Genomic DNA, 22614 nt, shown 5'->3' with positions numbered 1-22614 from the left:
TATAATTGCTACTTTGCAGTGTTACCATGGAAACAAAGTACCAGTGCTTAAAAGTGAATTATTTTTCATTGCATTAAGAATTAAATTGCCATTTAATCAAGAAACAAATTAAAGGACTCAGCTTGAATAGTACTTATCTGTTAGTACTGAAGTTGAATATCATATATTGATAAAATTTGATGAATAAAACAACACTGTTGCTATGGTTACCAAGAAGGTTAAATGTTCGATTTCGCGAACTTTGTATCAATATTAAACCCTGTGTGCCACCTTCTTGCATCCACTTAGAGATTGGATGATAGTCAAAATTGAAAGTCAAGTTAGCTGATAATAAATATCAGTCATAAAAGCTTTGGGAATCTACATTTAAGGGTACGTATCCAAGGAATGAAAATATTTTTCAGGTTTTTAAGCATATACTTTCTGCTTATTTCCATAGCAACGCCCTATTTAAAGAATCTAATCTGAATTTTTTCAAATGGGAAAATTTGGAGCACACCAACATCTTATAAAATTGATCATTAGTTATGAGGAAATGTGCTTTTTTTAAAGATAGGATCAGATTTAAAGATACAGAGTGTTACTTTGAAGGCTCTCTGTGGTATAAAAACCTTGGCAACCATTGCCAACCAAAATGAAATATCATATTTTGTTCTTGGTATATGTTTCAAGGCTCTATTTTCTATTATTTGGTCACATTTCATCCTATAATTGCTTTTTATTTTTACGTGTATGACTTTGTAAAATTTAATGATTTTTTTTTTTACTTTTGAATACTTTATTACCATAGTAACGTATGTAATAGTTGATTTACCAAACATGTTTATCATGCATTTGAGACACCTGACCTTCAACTTTTGGAAACAGTCATTGCTAATTGTTTGCTTTGCCGCAAATGTTAACTATGGGGCTCTAAACATGTTAAGAAATGCCATTTTCGAACTTTAAGACATGTTGCCATGGTAACTTTAAAACATAGCAAGCAATTTTTGCCTGATTTCAGTTTAGGGTATCAATGACTTTTATCATAGAGAGTTTGGAAAAATTCCGGGACTATGCGTGCCACAGCTCCTAAATAAAATTTCAAATTATTACAGAGAATGGCTCTTAAAATTTCAACAACAAATACATATAACTCATTTATGCAGGAAACAATCTGACAGATGATTCTAAACTTTCACAGACCAATAGGTACATGTAACAGACACACTTCAGATTTAACAAATTTAATACTGAGTGTATAAATATAACTTGCTTGCAAAAAATTCCTTCTCACAGATTTTTGTTTTAGAGAAGATATAATACAACTACTGGTAAAACTAATACAATGTACCAAATTCGTGATTTTTTTTCTCTTGCTTATTTACCAAATAACTATCAATCTTCTGTAAATAACAATGTGACTGAAAAATAAACTCTTTTATCATGACAATGAGGGGAACAGTCAAATTGTTGTCCCTCAATAATGGGAAAAACCTAAGAAACTAGCCTTCAATCTTCTCTATTATCAAGGGACAATAGGTTGACTCTCTCCCTAGTTGACAACAGTTTGTATAATTTCTTGAAACCAAACTTAACAAGATGAATACTATAATCAAATTCTCACATAGATTGGTGTAATTCAGAAAAATTTAAATGGGATGAAATTATTACCCACTTTTAAATTGATCAATGAATGCAGTCATACATTGTATAGCAAACAACATAATGATGACTTGAAGGTTTGAATTTAACATTCCGAGTCTGATGTTTAGGGCAAAGATCTTTTAGTGACTGAAATTACCCTTTGAAAAAGTGACCTTGGCCTTTTTCTTGAAGTAATATTAAATTAAAAGTTTATTGCTATTGGCATCAGAATTACTTTTCAAATGATAACTTCAAACTGAATGCCATAAAAATGCTTCATTTTCTACATAAATCAATATCATAGCTGTAAAGTAGCAGAAAGTCAAAATCAATTTGACATGGCACTGTATGTGCACTGATAAAGAACCCATTTCCTTTTATGTTAAACTCTATAGAACAGACATGGTATGTGTCACAACAGCTGTACGGCCACAGCTAGCACCGCCTGTTGCACATCTAGGTGGTCAAATATCCCCGAAACAGTGTAAAATCATCATCCATCCTTAGACCAGACACTTCAGGAGTGGATCATACATATATTGCATTAACTAGGAAACCCTTTAAAGTTTCTTCCCATACAATAATTTTATCTTTTCCCCAAATTCATTTTTAGTTTCTACCATTATTCATGACAGCTCTTTCCTGTTTTATTAGATATATTTTTTCACTACCCTTCCTCCATTGATGTGATGCATCTCTGAGTCTCATATTAATGATGAATGAACAGCCCAAGCAGGCCTTTGATGAAGTATTGTCTTCTCTTCGAGTTTTGACTTGTCAATTGACAAAACTCGATCCTGTTAGTTATTGTAGATCCATAGTGTTCATATACAGTTTCAACCTAAAAAAGACAAATAAGTATATAACAACATAAAGTCATTATAACATGAGAGCAATTTAAATTGTTTCTGTATGTCAAACAAGCTCAGGTACAAGGATCTTAACTGCCATCTGAGCTTAATACAACATTGTAGAGGATCCAGAGAAGTATCAATTTGAAAAAGAAATAAATATTAAGAAATGAAAACAAAGCGCACTTACCTCTGGTGTTTAATTAACTGAGTGTTCTCTGACTTGTTGAACACCCAACTCAGAGAGATCCAAAGGTTGCTGATCATCAATACCAGGTGATCTAACAAAATACACAGAATTTGCCATGACTCTTTGACCACCAGGAACTAACTGTCCACTGTCATCCTCTGAGGGGCTTGTAATAATTCCACTCTGGTCTCCATCTTGACTCTCCACTCTAATGGGAAATACTGGAATACAATTCATTTGTTCCATTAGAACATGAGTTTTTCATTTAGGCACAATAAATTCTTCAATGCTTCATTTTCCATGATTTATAAAATACTCTGCAACCCTATTTAAATAAATTTACCTTCTGGAAAATAAAACACATTAATTTTATACAAATTTGCTTACATAAAGGTAGTTCATCATAAGTATTTTTTTGTTTTTGTAAATAAGAGACACTTTGTTTTTGAAGACCATAGCTTTATAAACTATGCATGAATTATAATTCTTTTGTAGGTGAATGAAGCATATTTTTATATGCTTTTAATTTTTTTCTGTATCACATCACTGATATTGTTTACCTCTACCAATGGGTCTTCTATTGTCCCCACTGCTTTCACCCTGGACATTGACCCCTAGATTGGAGTTTGAGTTGGTAACTGAAGTTTTAAGAGATGTCTCCAAGTCTAGACCAGTACTACTTTCTTCTACACTATTCTCTATAAAAAATCTCCCATAATTACATTGCATTTCAGTGTCCTAATGCATTCCTATAAATGTGATCTTGAACTTATCTGATTAGCATTGAGTAAAGAAAATAATTCTTCATCTGGTCAAAGGTAATCTTTGTGTAAGTATGAAATTCCAATGTCTACTAGTATACTCAATTCTCATTATATCGCGGGTTTCGTTGTATCGCGGTATGTTGCAAAAATTTGAATACATAGCCTTTATTCTTTTTATTGATGGACAATATGTTTATGTTGTCCGAATGTTTACTTTTTTGATGATTAAGAAGTATGGAACATCTGTTTGAAAAAAAATATTTAACAAAAACGTAATTTTTCAGATTTCCAGTCACGTTTTTATTATTTTTAACCATTAAATCTATAACCTAGTAAAAATTATACTATGGCTCATCTTTTAAATGTCTTAAGTTTGTATATTTATTTACTTTTCCTGTAGAATTACATATTAAATTCAAAAATAAAAATTGAGGTCCATGTCATCTACAAGTTTTCATGTTTTCCCATACCGCGATACAATGAGACTCTCCAATTTTGGAGGTAAATAATACTTCCTGTTTTAAAAATAGACAGTAACTTAAACGATGCAAGCTTGGGAAATAATTTTACACTAAAAAGTTAGTCCATAGATTGGTTGATGAATATTTTTTTATGAAAGTTAAAAGTAAACAAGTATATACTGACAAAACGTCAGAGATACTCAAGCTGCAGAAAATCAGCTAGGAAGTGTCCTAAATTAATATTCTAAAATGGTATAAGATGAAGGCTATTGAGTTCAGTCTTCTGTTGAATAAAATACATGTACAAGAAACAGAATTCATATATTGAATTTAATTAGAATAAATATAATTAACCGTATTACTTTTTAAGATGAATTTACGTTACACACTTTCAGGAAATATTTTATAGAGGATACATGTAGTTTCCGTTTCTTAATTTAATGAAATATTTGTTTATGTAGACATTTAATATACTTCAATTTATGATATACATTTTTTTGATTATTTTCTTAATAACGTACATCACAACCTTAGGCGTCGGAACCGGGGGTGGGGGCTTTTTTTTTTTGCAAAGATAGACATAACGTATAGGCCTTGAAAATTGGGGGTTACTTGTTTTTGTTGGTTTAGCCCCCCCCCCCCCCCTTTTTTTAATTAGGTCTCCATCCACTTTCAGTTTGCTTCCGACGCCTATGACAACATTTAATATACATCGATCGAAATAGCTTGTTAAAAACCTGTAGAAAAGTTTTTTTCAAAGGGGGGGGGGGGGGGCTGCAAATAATCCACGTGCCTACGGATTCATCATCCAGCTGTGCGGCATGTCCAATACATATTCAGTACGAATCCAAAAGAAGTCATATAGGTTCCATTACCAAACTGACGATAATTCTATTTTTTAGAAAAACAAACGTACACTGTGTATGAGTGAGAATTTATCATTTATTTATTTTGTGCTATAAGATTATCTTATTACACATCATTTGCAGGCAAGTGAGTTACTGTATCAGTTTGAAGGGGGAGGGGGGCACATCCTTTTTCTGGCCATGCATTGTACAACTTGTTAACGATGGGGTAACCTGCGTCACCTTTCAGAGTTACCAGTGGACTCGTCCAAGGATGCTTTGTCGGCGACCAAAACGTCGGCGACTGAAAGTTACCTGAGATTCCTACGCAAAGGAAAGCGCGAAATCTCTGTATAGAAACTGTTGCGGCTGCGGGGCTTCACTCATTGTTCATTCGCCATAGAAAAGAATCCGACATGAAACACTTAATATCTATGAATATACAGACGTTTTCAAGATAAGCTTCATTTTTGTTTCTAGTAATATTTTTATCTACCAAAATAATATATTTTCGTGTTTTAAAACTGAGTAAATCGATGACCTAGCATCGTTTTAGATAACTCAAGCCCCTCTAGGGCTTGAGTAAAAATTGGAATAACACTTTTTATGCAGAAGGATTAAGTACCGCGATATAATGAGACACCAGTATATATTTTTTCTGTTGGTTACCTTGAATTCCCAAATGACATTTTTTTTAAAATATTTTAATTTATACTTGCCTAAATGTCTCCTTAAGTCAAGGTCAAAACTTATCTTTGAGCCATAGGCAATGTTTAATAGGAAGTACTTGAACTTCAAATGTTTCTCAATTAGAGATTTATTGACTGCACTCAAACATTACACTGTCTGCCAGTGACCTTGAACTTTCTAAAATGACCTTGAGTCAAGATCATTATCTTTTACCATATCAACATTTAAGTTATTAGCTTTTACTGTATCAAGTGCATGTATGAACTTCCAATGTTTTCCATTACAAAATGCATGATTTTCTAGACATGATTGCATGGACAAACAGACAGACAAAGTGATTCTTATATAACCCCCTCCCAAAGTTTGTGTGTAGGATCATAAATACTTCATAATATAAAGTTCTCTTTAACGGTGAATGCTATTGCTATTGAATGGTGGCGCAATACCTAAATGACAAGCTGTGTTTACATTTGAACTTTAAAAATTACACAGATATGATATTGCAATGGGATAGAAATGCAATGACATTGAATGTTTATTTCTGTAATGCTTATTTATTATTCTCATTAAATTATTGGCAAAACATTTGAGACATCCTACTTTGATGTGTACCTTTAATTTTTCAGTTAGAAAGTATTTCTTTAAAAAAGAAAAATAATGTCAAGCACCTGTAAAAAAGAATTTCAGTTTAAAATGATTCTGTATTACCTTGGTCCTCTGGATCATATGATGTTAACGGTGTTGAGTCATCTAGAATTATATTTGCTTGGCATACATAGGTAGGTACATCAGATAAATCTTCAGATAAATCCCCATGCAGTGAATCAGGGGGGATTTCTGGTTCACTATTTCTCTCCCCTGTTTCTCTTTCATCACATAAAATTATCTGGTTATTCATTTGATCAATTCTTGGAATGTTCAATGGTTCATAGAGATCTTCATTGTCAGGTTGATTTGCTGTATTGGTGCCAAACGTTCTCTTCAAAGATTCTTTGGCAAGTCTGTACTTCTCTGTTACAAAAAAAGTATGCATGTTTTTTATTAAAAGGGATTCTTGTGTCCATTTACAAATTTTAATTGTGTGTTTATCATGAAAAATATGCAACTTCCTAAATAACATATTATCATAATCTTTATTAAAAACAAAACCCACCTAAAGGACAATGCTCACATGAGTATGTAGATTTATAAATGACTTCCCCTTTAGAAGCTATTAACTTATTGAATTTCATGACTCATCCTTTGAAATTAGGCATGGGAGAGGACTATGTAAGTTTTCGGAACTTGTGTCCAATCCCTTTGACATATTGTCAATAAAATATGTTCAAAACAAAACAAATTATGATTGAGGCCTGAATTCTAGCTTTGATTTTCACATCCATCACGAAATGCAACTTTTCACATATTCTGCAAAACTCGTTTATTACAAATACGGATACAGTAAAACTCGGTTATAACGAAGTCACAGGGACCTATGAAATTACTTCGCTATAACCGTTATTCGTTATAAGCGTATAAGAAAGTCATTAAATTTATACAGCTGGGGATTCAAGATGACTTCGTTATAACCGTAAATTCGCAATATCCGTGTTCGTACTAAACGAGTTTTGCTGTATTGTGAATTCACATATAAAGCGAAGTTATCTTGGATCCCCACAGATTTCTTATATAGAATTAATGAGGTAATTTCATAGGTCCCAATGGCTTCGTTTTAACCAAGTTTTACTGTATTACTACTGAGCAATTATTCAACAACGAAATCAAATCCCAATGAACCAATAAATTTTCCTCAAACCTAAAAACTTTGACGCCTCGAGATTAAGTGATTTTACAGTATAGATAAAGGGGAAAAAGGCTGTCAAGAGTTGGTCTTTTTTTTACCTGTCATTCAGTCTGCCTAGCAAAGAAACATTTTTTTATCATTGACAATAGTCTTTAATATGCATGCATGTACATACCTGGCATTATTCTGCGACAAACACTAAAAAAGAGGTAAGAATAGTAATTATTTAAGGAATGAAGCTTATTTCAACTTACATTATACGATATAACATAACTTGGGGCAGTTTAATTTACGCTTTATAAACATACATGTATAAACTACAAATCATGGGGGATTCTTTTTATCCCATGTTTAATACTTCACAATCAATGTTTTGCACTGTTTTATATAGAGCTCCACTTTATTTTACTTCATCAAGCTAATGCAAAAATCATCGTGATGTCACAACCATGGGATATAAAACAAAATATTATTATATAATATAAGAAGATTATTTCCCTAATTTTCATTGGCAGAAAGGACGTCACGTGATATTCCTCCTTTTGTGATGACACGAAATCACGTCGGTGGAAAATGATAACGCACGACACAGTGTTCGGTTGCTCTGAAGTTACGTAAAACGTGATGTTATAGTATGGGAAGTGTGTTTTTAACCATTGTGACGTAATGACAGCCAAGTCTGTTTAGTTAGGACTGTGTTAGTGCATTCACTTTGAGTGATTATATAATATAACTATTATGGACTTCAGTGAACGGTCAATATGTGGTTATAAGGACTCATGGCAATTGATATTGACCTCAGACACAGAAAATGATAGCAACCTCGCAGGCTCAGTCGCTATCACTTTCTGTGTCTTCGGTCAATATCAATTGCCATGAGTCCATATAACCTCATATCGACCTACACTGAAGTCCATAATTGTATAATATTTAACAAGTCATACCCAAAGGATAAAGGGTAAACATGGGTAAAAAATTAATATACCGTAAATACTGAGAAGAATATTTTGTATAATTATGAAATAAATGAATAGGTAGAAATTAATTTATTGAAAACTTTATGCACAACTTCAATTGAATCAGTGCAATGAAACTGTACACTTAGATTATAATCAAGTCAATTACTTACCAAAATGTAAATAATAGTAACAATAGCCCCAACACACAAGCACCAATGATCACATACTTATATATTGGTGTACGAGAATGGTAAGTGGGCTCCACTGAAAAAAAAAACCCAGAATACATGTATAAAGCTTAAAAATGAGAAATATATAAGGAATCAGTGTCTAGTTTGTTAGGTATACATGTACCTCAGGGCATCAACGATAGTTAGAAAAGTAAAATAATTTGCATAACAGGCAAAGCTTGTTACCAATATCAAGTTGTGGAGGATAAACTAGTTTTTAACAAATTAATTTAGGAAACAAAGTATACATGGAAATTTTCACCTCCATTTTTTAACCACCTCTAACACTCTCATCCAAGTGTGTAAGTTCAAAATATGGTGAATTTGACAGAGAAAGAAATAGCTTTCCATAAACATAACCATGCCTTGGTACAATAAATCAATATATCTCTGTTGTGTGAAGACACCAAAGTCAACAAGCTTTATGGACAAAATTCCAATGGTCTTTTACCCCTGCTATCTCAAATCCTCTGCAGATAACTTAATTTTTTTTTCATTTCATGCTTATTAAGAATTAATTCAAACCTTTTACATCAGGAGCAGTGTCATTTTTTTCCCGATCTGGAGGCAGTCTCGGGGTTGTCTCCCTCTCTGTTGGTATTTCCTCACACACATTGTCTGTAGTCGTGGTCCCAGGAATCTTCACACGGTATCCTGACTGGCATCTGCATTATTTAAAATTATTAAATACTGTGTAATTTACACATATAACTCTTTAATGTGCTGACTAAATGTATTATTTTTTAGGTTGCCAGGTATAAAACAACTACAGATCACAGGTTGGGTAGTGTTTACACATTACCCCACCTCTGTTGATTTTTCTGTGAAATCCTGGCTTACGATTGGCTGAAGTCTATCACGTGAAGGCGGTGGATTACTTATACCCGGTCAGTTGTAAATCCATACCCTGTCAGTAAATCTATACCCGGTCAATGTATGACGTCATAATAGGCACAGTATAAGTGCGATGATGCATTTAGCAGAGAAAACCATTTATAAACTACAGATAAAATGTAGATGTTTCATCGGTGGAGTAAATTCGTAACATAGTGAGTCTTTTAGTGACAGGGTATGGGATGATACCTGGTTAGTAAATTTCATACTTGACTCGGCTCCGCCTCGCCAGATATGAAATTTACTAACCAGGTATCATCCCATACCCTGTCACTAAAAGACTATGTAACTAATATTATTAGATGAAGGGAGGAGGAATTACAAGAACATGTTAAACCACACCACGGACTGCAAATAGGGAAAAATATACATCGAAATAAAACCACTGCCTTTATAACATATACTTACATGTATCAATTATATCCTAGAACTCCTATGAAATAGCACAATTTTTTATTCAATTTTACCTTAAATTAGGGTAATGCTGCAAATGTCACTTTTTATTCATGATAGTTTTATTTTCAAATAATCACACTAGATAGTCACTCATGAAACTCTAATTAGCATTGGATATGAACAGCAATAACCAGAGACTTTTCAAGAAAATTTTATCTTCCATGCATGTAAATTCTAAATTCCTTTCTTGTGAAAATAAAGTGTCAAAAAAATCTGTTGATATATAATAGTTAATCGAACCTGCACCTTTTTTTTCAAATTTCGTCTACAGAGAAAATTAAGTACATGTAAAGCACTCTTGAAATCTAATGGTCAAAGCTTCATAACTGACAAATTAAGTTGGGTATAAGGATTTAGTATGGATTTTTCAGTGCATCTTCTGTCCAATTTACATGTAAGTATCATCTAATTTAATTTTCATCCATATCTAATCATTTAAAATAATCCCTCTCAATTGCAATCCCTGGTATTGCAACATTTGAAAAAAAAACAACAAAAACAACATGATTGCATCTTAACAAAACAAAGTGTAGACTCATGTATTACATGTATATTAGATCTTTGAAATGGACCTGCTCCAAAAAATTTAACTAGGCCTGGGGGTCAAAAAACGAGCTCACTCTTGATCTCAGCCTTACTTTTACCAAAGGAATATATTGTGGAAAGAGACCTGCACCAAAAACTTTAACCTGTTCACTCATCCAGAAAATGTAGGTCAGATCTGGCGCATCATCCATGCAAGTCTGGCCCAAGGATGACTTACAGTTAATTGGGAATGGACTTTCTCCTAAAACTTTAACCGAGACACTGACATTAATGCTGTCGCCAGGGGTATAGCATTAGCATATCTCATTTAACTTCATGGAGGTGAGCTAACAAACAAAATTAATGTGCCTCTTGCTTGGTCTTTGCCTCAGCTAGTTTTTCTTTTACCACAGAGCATTGAAGTTTTATATAATTTTTATATATAATATAGTCAAGTATATATATTTTTTTAAAATTCTGAGTCTTTCCACTTACTTTTGATGGGGCACACAGATATTGTCATTAACTTTAGGTTTGTAATATCCTTTTTTACACTTCTCTATACTCCCTGAAAGAAAAGAAATAAGTATAATTATGCAAAAAAAAAAAAAACAAACAAACAAACAAACCAAAAACAAAGGCCTATATCAATTTGGTAAACATCTAATAAAAAAACAAACGAAATAGAGTTACTGTAAGAACTTATAAAATGATCCCCAGAATGTGCACTCAGTCATCATATAAAAAAGATTCAGTGAAAGTCTCATCGAGGTCTTTTCACTGATAATATAGAAGTGGTGGACAAGTGATAAGTATGTTACAGTTTGAGGAATGTGACCCATAAACAAAATTCTCCCACTTTACCCACAAATTATCATACAGTTGACCTATTTAAATATTAATTTATGAGAAATACTGCTGATTGCTGAAACAAAGTTTTCCTGTGTTGTTTATCCTTAATTATGCCTCTATCACTTTATGTGTTTTCATTTTTTTTTACCTTGAAATCAGGAATTTCTTTTGGCCCTTTACTAAAACAATAGCATTTCTCATGAACATAAATTAGATTGCATGTTCATCTTATATAACACGAGTGCATCAAATGCAACATACAACCAGAAGTCTCTGTCGAGACTGTAGCTCTACTGGTTTGTACTTATCAAAAACCATTGCACTATTTTATGTATCTTTGTGTAGTCTACTTGTGTGCCAACTTATTTTGAAATCAAACTAAAACTGTAGAAGGAGTAGCGTTTTAAAGGAATTTCACAGAAAATTCTATTTTTAGTAACCATGGCAACACCGTTCATCGAAATCAAAAACCGATGCACTATTCTATGTATCTTAGTGTAGTCTACTTGTGTGCCAAGTTATATTGAAATCAGACCAAAACTGTAGAAGGAGTAGCGTTTTAAAGGAATTTCACAGAAAATTCTATTTTTAGTAACCATGGCAACACCGTTCATCGAAATCAAAAACCGATGCACTATTCTATGTATCTTAGTGTAATCTACTTGTGTGCCAAGTTATATTGAAATCAGACTAAAACTGTAGAAGGAGTAGCGTTTTAAAGGAATTTCACAGAAAATTCTATTTTTAGTGACCATGGCAACACCGTTCATCGAAATCAAAAACCGATGCACTATTCTATGTATCTTAGTGTAGTCTACTTGCGTGCCAAGTTATATTGAAATCAGACCAAAACTGTAGAAGGAGTAGCGTTTTAAAGGAATTTCACAGAAAATTCTATTTTTAGTAACCATGGCAACACCGTTCATCGAAATCAAAAACCGATGCACTATTCTATGTATCTCAGTGTAGTCTACTTGTGTGCCAAGTTATATCGAAATCAGACCAAAACTGTAGAAGGAGTAGCGTTTCAAAGGAATTTCACAGAAAATTCTATTTTTAGTAACCATGGCAACATCGTTCATCCAAATCAAAAACTGATGCACTATTCTATGTATCTTAGTGTAGTCTACTTGTGTGCCTAGTAATATTGAAATCAGACTAAAATTGTAGGAGGAGTAGCGTTTTGAAAAATTGTTTACAGACAGACGGACAGACAGACGGGCGGACGCATTACTATCGCATAAGCTCTTCTGGTCTCTGACCAGTAGAGCTAAAAAAACCAGAAGTCTCTGTCGAGACTGCAGCTTTACTGGTTTATACTTAAAACAAAGGAAGAGAAAAGTAGCAGTTGTGACTTGAGACTTCAAAACAGGAATCAATAGAAAAATGATCCTTGACACTCAACAAAATAAAAACTGATGCACAGAATTATGTATCTTAGTGTAGTCTACCAGATACTTGTGTGCCAAGTTATATTAAAATCGGACCAAAACTAAAGGAGGAGTAGCATTTGAAAGAATTTCACAGAAATTTCTATTTTTAGCAACCATAGCAACACCGTTTATCAAAATCAAAAACTGATGCACAGAATTATGTATCTTAGTGTAGTCTACTTGTGTGCCAAGTTATATTGAAATCGGACCAAAAGTGTAAGAGGAGTAGCATTTTGAAAGAAGTTCACAGAAATTTCTATTTTTAGTAACCATGGCAACACCATACATCGAAATCAAAAACCGATGCACAGAATTATGTATCTTAGTGTAGTCTACTTGTGTGCCAAGTTATATTGAAATCGGACCAAAATTGTAAGAGGAGTAGCATTTTGAAAGAAGTTCACAGAAATTTCTATTTTTAGTAACCATGGCAACACCGTTCACCGAAATCAAAAACCGATGCACAGAATTATGTATCTTAGTGTAGTCTACTTGTGTGCCAAGTTATATTGAAATCTGACCAAAACTCTAATAGGAGTAGCATTTTGAAAAATTGTTTACAGACAGACAGACAGACGGACAGACAGACAGACGGACGGACGATGGACGCAATACTATCGCATAATCTCTTCTGGTCTCTGACCAGTAGAACTAAAAATTGCCTTGAAAACCAAATTAGGAAATTTTTTAGACATGTCATGTACAGTTGAACTTTGGTATCTCAAACACCAATATCTCAAATAACATAGATATGTCAAAGTAATTTTTAAGTCTCAAACTTTCAGTAGTTTAAGTTTAAGTAGTTTACCCTCGATATCTCGAAGTTCTTTCTTGGTCCCATCGAGTTCGAGATAACGAAGTTTGACTGTATTTCAAATCTAGCTGTTGAGTAAAGGGTAAGAAATATTTTGTATTTAACAATAAAACATTAAAATGTAATTATTGTTCACATTATTAAATTCAACTCAACAATAGCCAATATATGCAATACTGAAATATGTATAAATAAGTGATATTACAGGTTATGGATATATTTGAGAATTTCACTATAAATAACTAGTTTTAAAATCTAGTTAAAAGTCTTCATGCAACCAAGGAGCTGTCTGCCCTCCCTCCCATCCCATGTCATGTTAGCATACAACAAAAGGCAAAACAATTTTATTCCCAATGTCATGCATGTCATTGATTGTCTTTAAAACTCACCAATTTATTATTAAGTCACAGTCACAAAGAGAAAACTACCTACAAAACCATCAGTTATTAATAAACAACAAGTCTGTGAGCAAATTCTCTCAAATAATACCCCTGCTCTGATGTAAAAACATACATACAGAGGTTGACATACTGTAAAACGGGTATTTTTTACGTGCTGCTAATGTTTACGAATTTTATAAATCCATAAAATTTAAACGCGTAAAATTTCACAGAAAAAAAAAAGCATTGCCTAAATTTTTAGTTATGAGAGTGTTTCAGTGCTATCACTGCCATTAAGCTAAGTTCCAGAGGCTAAAGAATTAGTACTTATAAATGTTAGTATTTTTGGGAACTTTTAATAAAATAATTATCAATTAGGATCAAACAAGTAATTCTTAATTCATGCACAAATTATACAAACATTGTCAATTACCTAGCTCCTCTCACGGGACGCATAATTTCTTATATAAATGTCTTAATTATTACAGACTGAAGTTTTCAAATTATATATATCCGTTTTTCAATACTTTGATCCTTTCTTCTTTTTTATTCTTATTTTCTTCAATTAAAAGCTTCGACATTTTAATACACTGTAATCTGTGTCCGCTGTAATTCTGTCAACTTAATCATGATGGTTTGAGTTGTCTCTCTTTGTTTCCATTAAAATGAAGACGGGCACGTGGTGCGCAACAATAATGATGCATAGACATGTGAAAAGGGAATAAATTAAGGACATATGTGATATATAAAGGTATTGATATGAATAAAAATATCATTTAATGAATTGACACTCGTTATCATGGGAATAATTTCGTTTTTATTTTTACATCGGGTTGTCAAGACATTTAAAACAGGTATTTGTATGTGAATGTATTCAAAATGCTAAAACATTGATCTGGAATTTCACCACCAATGATTATAATTTTTACGGACATGCTCAATTCGTAAAAATTTAACGTGTAAAAAATTACATCAACCTATTTGTAAAAATTTACAGCAGTGAAAATTACCCGTTATACGGTAATTCATACAAATATGAATCCCACTATATGCCAAAGTCTCAAGCATCTGCAATGAGTAGGTGTTGAGAAAACTGCAATGAAACTTTGGTACAGACAGACACATAGATAAGCAGGAAATTGACAACAAATGAATCCCACGTAAGGCATGCCTAGACATTGTGCTAGAATTTAAAGCATTTGCAATGAGCAGCTCCTGAGAAAACTGTGATGGAAATTCTGTTTTGACATGCACATTGATAAACAGGAAGTTGAGGATGAATTTAAAAAAATTAATTCCACCATGCCTCTGCCATGCCTGACAAAAAGTGTGCGAAAGTTTGTACTGTACACCAATTTTTATTCGCGTGCGAGAAATATCTGAGAGTTCCGCGATTTTCTTTAACTCGCGAATATTAATAGCCGCGAACCATTCATTTTGCTAAGGATTTGTATAGAATGTTTCCTCGGTCGCGGAAATTAATCATCGCAGATTTATTTTTAACTGACAAATCACGAATAAAAGATGATGCAAATAATAGTTGGTTTACAGTATCATCTGTGATGTCTAGTTGCTGAGAAATTAGTATAGGACAGACACTCAGATAAACAGAAAGTTAAATGAATGCTAACAAAAATGGGAAGCCTAAATATAAAAGAGTGTGCTCAAATTTCAATCATCTGCAATGTCAGAGAAGATACTAGGAAAATGTAATAAGATTTGATACGGACAGAAACACAAGGGTAAAACAGTATACCCCCCTTCTGTTGAAATGGGGCAAAATAAAATGCTTCTTTTGGATGTTAGCACAGGAATTAATGTTCCAGTTTTTCAAAAAAGTGCACAATTTTTTTCTGCAATGGCTGCAATTTTTAGTCCCATTCTAACATACATAGAAAGAATTTTTATTGTTTATATCTCTACATATAATCATTTAATGTAGGGCTACAAAAAATGAAGACATGCAGCAATAAGGTACCTGAGAGACTCAAGTGATCAAATGAATATTAGAATAACTCTCCCTGATTGTTGATATAACTTAAGGCCACATTAAGCCCATGATCTATTATGAAATTACCAGTGAGGGTGAGCTCGAATCCAGGACGATGGATTTTGGCAATATCTTTGGGATCTTCTTTTCTACTACAGATCACTGGATCCGGTCCATAAAAGAGATTTTGTCTGTCACAGACACAGATTTTCTGTTCTCCCATTTCACAAGCTGTCATATTTTCAATAATTGTTCCATCTAATAAATAAAATCAAATCATGTCTTAGAAGTCTCAGTGGTTTTCATTAAAGTAGTTTTGACATGACAAATTATTATTCTTAAACCTTAAATTTGCTGAAAGCAAACATCTTAACAATGAACTGTCATTTACAGCAAAGTGATTTTCATAATCCCTTTGACTTTTCAATACATGTACATGTATATGCTTAACTTATTGGATATAACAAATTACACTTATAATGAACCAAAATATCATCTGTCCTTGGTATTTAAATATGAGTGTTTTACTGTATATAACTTTTTAAAAGATACATTTATATTATTATATATATACTCACTCTCAGTTACCGGTATTATGAGTTGGAAGATGACAATCTTTTTTTTAAGATGGTCCAATTTTACTCAAATATTACAACTAGACATGTAGCTTTTACACAAAATACTTACCATGCTTGCAAGAACAATCCTGTGGGACACAGACTTTCCAGACCTTAGGCATGTCAGCTGTGTTGATGGCATCTTTATTATAAGTCCCTTTTGGACACCTAAAGCAAACATCTACACCAGGATTTTCACTTGTTTCATTACAAAACGAGTACCCTTCTCCTGAAATTATAGCGACAACAAAATCATAAAAGATCCAAGGTTACAAGGATAAGCTCAAACTTTAAGAATGAGGGTGCTTTTTCCCATGTGCACAACTTAGTAAAGATTGTTTAGCTGGTATCAACCGCCCAAATCATAGATCTATATTTAAACTAAAACCGTTTCATACACATTTTTCCTATGAATCTCATACCATACATATCCATCTTCTTGTAAGAATGAGCACAAAAAATTACTTAATACTGAGCCAAAAAAAAATAACAATACATGCTGTAAAAAGTTCAAGTATTTTTTTCCCTGGTGTGATCTTTAACTTCTCATAATGCTATTACATACCCTCTGGTTATTATTTCCCCCCTATCATTGATATTGAACTTGCCCAAATAATCTAGACATATACCAGGACAACAATGCTTGTTCAACAGCATAGCTGCTACGTTAAGTTACACTCTTGAATGGAGAGCTAACCTACATAGGGAGCTCGAGAGCTAGCTTATATATTTGATGGTAAGTACCAAATCTAAGATGGGCTTCTTTAGTTACATTGCAACACATACAATTTTAGCAAAAAAAGGGTAATATTTTCTGTCTTAAGGAATTAAATGTAAGCTTACATAATTATATATTTTTGCTTGAAATATTAAGCCTCAGCTTTTATATTTCAAACAACATTTGTCGACCTCAGAGATTAAATTATCTTGCAACATTCACAAAAACGTGGACTTTATTTCTTAAAAAATCAATCTTACTACAGCAAATCTCGGATAAAATGAAGTCACTGGGACCTATGAAAAATACTTCTCCATCCATAATTTGTTATAACCATATAATAAATGTATTAATTTATTTAAGGAATGACTCTAATTCTTGGCCAGATTATCAAGTATAATATGGTTTGGGTCAGTTTACGCTTTATACTCCGCGAAGCGGATTATAAAAAAGCGTAAACTGACCCAAACCATATTATACTCGATAATCTGGCCAAGAATTAGAGTCATTCCTTATAATTTAATTTTAAAATAATTAAACAACTGGGGATGTAAAATTGTGTTGTTTTTATTAGTTCAAATTTACCGCGCAATAATACAACCGTAGTAACGGAAGTGATGGGAAGCAAGGGGAGGTAAAAACTGATACATAGATCTAGCAGCCATGATGCTTGTTTACATGAGGTAAGATCGAGCAACTGTTTGAAGTTAAAGGTACATTCATTAAATCTGGAATTTTTCATGAATCCGAAGGACTGGAAATGAGGGGATTGATGGATACAGATGATTCAGCTGGTTGTCAAGGGGGTGTGTCCCCATACCAAACCAGATTATACAAAATGTTATGTGTTCCTTTTTGGAAATCAACCAATGAGAGACAAGAATACAAACAGAATTAAATTATTAAGCTGGGGATTCAGATGACTTCGCTATATCCATGAATTTGCAATATCCGTATTTGTACTAAACGAGTTTTACTGACGTATGGTACTTGGAGTAACAATAATAAAATTTCAGTAAGGCCAACAATAAACCAGAAGTCTCTGTCGAGACTGTAGCTCTACTGGTTTGTACTTATCAAAAACCATTACACTATTTTATGTATCTTTGTGTAGTCTACTTGTGTGCCAACTTATTTTGAAATCAAACTAAAACTGTAGAAGGAGTAGCGTTTTAAAGGAATTTCACAGAAAATTCTATTTTTAGTAACCATGGTACCACCGTTCACCGAAATCAAAAACCAATGCACTATTCTATGTATCTTAGTGTAGTCTACTTGTGTGCCAAATCATCTTGAAATCAGACCAAAACTGTAGAAGTAGTAGCGTTTTAAAGGAATTTCACAGAGAATTATATTTTTAGTAACCATGGCAACACCGTTCACCGAAATCAAAAACCGATGCACTATTCTATGTATCTTAGTGTAGTCTACTTGTGTGCGAAGTTATATTGAAATCAGACCAAAACTGTAGAAGGAGTAGCGTTTTAAAGGAGTTTCACAGAAAATTCTATTTTTAGTAACCATGGCAACACGTTCATCGAAATCAAAAACCGATGCACTATTCTATGTATCTTAGTGTAGTCTACTTGTGTGCAAAGTTATATTGAAATCAGACCAAAACTGTAGAAGGAGCAGCATTTTGAAACAATTTCACAGAAATTTCTATTTTTAGTAACCATGGCAACACCGTTCATCAAAATCAAAAACCGATGCACAGAATTATGCATCTTAGTGTAGTCTACTTGTGTGCCAAGTAATATTGAAATCGGACTAAAATTGTAGGAGGAATAGCGTTTTGAAAAATTGTTTACAGACAGACAGACGGACGGACAGACAGACGGACGGACGCCTGACGCATTACTATCGCATAAGCTCTTCTGGTCTCTGACCAGTAGAGCTAAAAATGGTTTGTTTATGTACTCTAACCAATCAGTCAAAATCGTCCCTAAACAATAATTTTTTTCAGCACTTTGAATTTTAATTTTTTTTTTCAGTTTCCATAGAACTTAGACAAAGTCTAGGATGCTTTTTAATTGAAAATTTTATAGCAATAAATTATAAATCAATACATGTATAGCTATCCAGAGTGTAATGAAAACTTCAATATATTTCTGAGTTTGTGATTTATATGACGGGTATCATTTTGCCTAATTCTGTAAAGCAAAACAAAAATAAAAATTCCTACCTATACCTACTCATCTTGAATTAAGTGGGCTGAGGTACATCAAACAAAAATCTTTTTAGTGATGGTCTAAAGTTAAACAATACACCATTTTATGCAATAGTGGAGACGATTAGAAGGATTTCAAACCTGGGGAACAATTCTTCGTTTTGCAGCAGGTACCATCATCTCTACTTTTATATCCAACAGGGCAGGCACAAATTTGTAGTATCTGTAAAATAAAAACACTAAAAAGGTTATATGTTTTGGAGGATTTCATTTTTAGTTATATAAGTCTCTTTACTTTTTACTATTTGTGCAATTCCTTTATAAAAATGTATACTATTAAAAAAATGTATACTATTATTAAATTCATTTTCTTTTGAGGTTCCATTTGGATCATTTGATGGACATACCAATATTATCCAGCAAGTACAAAAGAATACCCCTTCACCTACATGTAGTTGTGACAAAGTTTACTTAAACATAAGGCCAAAATAAAAAATACCTTTGTTTCCCCTAACGCGACTGACACAATGAAATCGCACCGACTGAAAAGATTTTTTAAATAAGATAATTCAACAATTTTTTTTATTGTTAACCAAGTTTTATTAAATACAATTTCATCAAAATCAGTTTTTATCAGAACGGCCGACATTGTTCTACTGTGATTTTCAAGCATTTGTTGGAAACAAAATGGCGTCCAGATGTGATAACAGGGCATTTATAATAGCTCTTCATAAAACAATGGCGACGTCTCAATCTTATGCTTTTAGCTAATTGGAATTTTTCACTCTTGAAACAATTCGTTAATAAAATTTACCATGACTAATTAAGAGTGTTTTGGGGGTGTCTTGGCATATCCATGTGTGTGAATAAATTTTGACGTTACACAAACCTGTTTTTTGATTTAAGGTACGTACGCGTAATACATCGTAAGGCCCGTCTCATGAGTAGATTGGGGGGCCCACCTAGTGAACAAATCATTCAATTTCACTGCATTTTATTTAATATGAGTTTTGATCTAAAAAACAGTCCATCTATGTTCCTATGTTTACTATATGCCATTATGGAACCAAAAGAGTTGTTGTAAATATGTCTGCATTTTCATCCTAATGAGTATAATTCAGATGTTCTTTCTTCATGCCTTTATTTAAACAATAAAATGCTTTCTTTGTTTGTTGTTACTGGAATGAACGGAAGCAGCTGTTGCAGAAAAAATACATAACCCGCGTAAGCGGGTTTTGTAAATTTTTTCTGCAATAGCTGCGACCGTTCATTCCAGTAATAACAAACAAAGAAAGACATTTTATTGTTTATATTTATATCTGTTTAAATAATCAGTTAAAGTACAATTAAAAAGATTAATTATTGTATTAATGATGCGAACGTCTTTATACGTTTCATTGATGGAACAGCCACTGATTAAGAAATCTGTACAGGCGACATGCCTATTGTAGTTTATGCAGGGATGAACGCAATGGGGTTTCTTAAGAAATAAAGGAGAAAATATTCAGTGGATGTAAATATTTAGTGGTTAAACTTCGTGACTACAGCCTCACATTGTATATAGCATTTTTATCATTTGTAGATTCGGTTTGGTTCATTTAAATATTGTTAACATACTCTTTCCAAATAGTTTTGAAATCATGGTTCAGCTTCCTGAGACGTTCAGTGTATTTTTCTTTAATTAGGCCCTTGAAGATTGGTTGTTTCTTTGCTTTTAATCCCTTCGAGATTTGTTAGGACGACATTTAAACATTTCCCCATTGCTCCAAAGTTAGACGTACTCAGCACTTTTTTGCCATTAAGCAGTGTGGGATCTTTTTTGAGCCAGCATCTTCTGCGACACTGGACATAAGTTTTCATGGTCCCCTTTGAAGGACTGTTTTCAAAGTTACTCATTGGGATTTGAACCTGCGATTTAAAATTAGTCACTTACTTCTTTACTCCAAAGCAAAATGCTACAGAACCACTGCAAATCTCATGGCCCTCAAAAAAGTGCATCGATCGTCTATAAGCTCTGAAGGCTGATGGAAGGTTTGAAAAAATATACTCGTATGTCTGGTCTTTGCGTATTTGAGAATCTTGTCTATTTTATTCAATTTATAATTTATGTAATGGCGTGAGATATTTCACAAGTTCAACTAAATAACAGTTGTGAATTAATTAATCATGAATTTTGCTATTAAACGGCATATGTACGATACTTAACATTTTGTTCACTCATCGCTTTCCTCTGTACTTTCCTTATTTATAAAGGTAATTCTCCACATTCTCCATTAAATTTAGAATGTATTATCAAAGCTGATGTCAGAAAATAAAATTGTTTACCTACCTACCGAGACCGACCCAACTTGAGAATTTAGGGTCGGGTTAGGGGAAACAAAGATATTTTTAATTCCGGCCTAAAATGCTTTTTTTATTGCTTTGATAGGTATGAGAATTCACATTGCCGCTATTGCAATAAAAAGCAAAAACCACATAAGCTGTCATTTGTATATTTCATTAATGGAATAGCCACTTCTCAAGAAATCTGTTTAGATACATCTACGTGGTATATGTTTGGTTTTTGCTGTTTACTTTTAAAAGTGATAAACAGCAACAGTTTTTGTAAGAACTAAAGGATATAAAATTCAGTGATTGTAAATACATGAATTGTACAAAAAATTGTACATGACTATATACTTCAATAAGCAGCATGTGGGTATATTAATCACAACAATAATTTTTCTCCTTACCATGGTAACTTAGGGAGGGAATAATTTGGATATTAAATACATACAAGCAAAATAAAAAGAAATTTCACTGTGCCTAATAATTTATTTCAAAAGTCTTCTGAATAACTTTAATTTCCTTTTTTGGTAAATGAAATTGTTTTAATATTAATTTATCAATTTTATGATCACTTACTTGGAATAATAATAATATTCCTTGCATCAACATCATAGTTGTTTTCATTCTACTCATCGTTCACTTGCAAGATTTTAAGCAAGTCCTTCAGTAATGTGCCGAACCCCCCCAGAGAGTCTTTCGATCTTGATTTATTTGATCATTCACAAGATTTTATCTGTAAAACAACATGAAAATTAAAATTAAACATCTCAATGACATATGTTTGTTTGAACTTCAGCATCTTGAAAGCTGACATCTCAAATCATTAGCACTGATATGTTGATAAAATGATTGTATGTAAATCTTAATATAGTCTCATTTGAGAACTTTTCAATCAAATGATATATAGAGATGTCACTTTTTACCATGAAGTAAAGGGCTTCAAATTTAGACCATACTTAACACATGCACAGCACACTGCACTCAGAGAAAATTAAGTAATGTCAGAGGGTTCTTAATTTTTCTAGTCATTACCTACCA

At 32.8% G+C, this 22614-nt stretch overlaps 1 protein-coding gene across 1 annotated transcript; it reads right to left on the bottom strand.

The window, feature by feature from the left end:
- Positions 1 to 216: 216 nt before the first annotated feature.
- Positions 217 to 22276, bottom strand: LOC134281488 (uncharacterized). Its single transcript, XM_062763950.1, has 12 exons — positions 22153 to 22276; positions 19390 to 19471; positions 16431 to 16589; positions 15831 to 16001; positions 10770 to 10842; positions 8925 to 9064; positions 8340 to 8433; positions 7386 to 7408; positions 6136 to 6438; positions 3228 to 3365; positions 2668 to 2888; positions 217 to 2467 (listed from the first exon to the last, which is right to left on the bottom strand). The coding sequence occupies exons 1-11, from the start codon at positions 22207 to 22209 to the stop codon at positions 2677 to 2679; spliced, it is 1452 nt and encodes a 483-aa protein (XP_062619934.1). The 5' UTR covers positions 22210 to 22276; the 3' UTR covers positions 217 to 2467; positions 2668 to 2676.
- Between the last annotated feature and the right edge of the window lie 338 nt (positions 22277 to 22614).

The sequence above is a fragment of the Saccostrea cucullata genome, unplaced genomic scaffold (genome assembly GCF_032062105.1).
Source record: "Saccostrea cucullata isolate Sc308-1 unplaced genomic scaffold, CSIRO_AGI_Scuc_v1 ctg924, whole genome shotgun sequence".
In the NCBI taxonomy this organism is placed as follows: Eukaryota; Metazoa; Mollusca; class Bivalvia; order Ostreida; family Ostreidae; genus Saccostrea; species Saccostrea cuccullata.
Note: the sequence above shows the minus strand (reverse complement) of the source record. Positions and strands in the feature narration are given on the sequence as shown.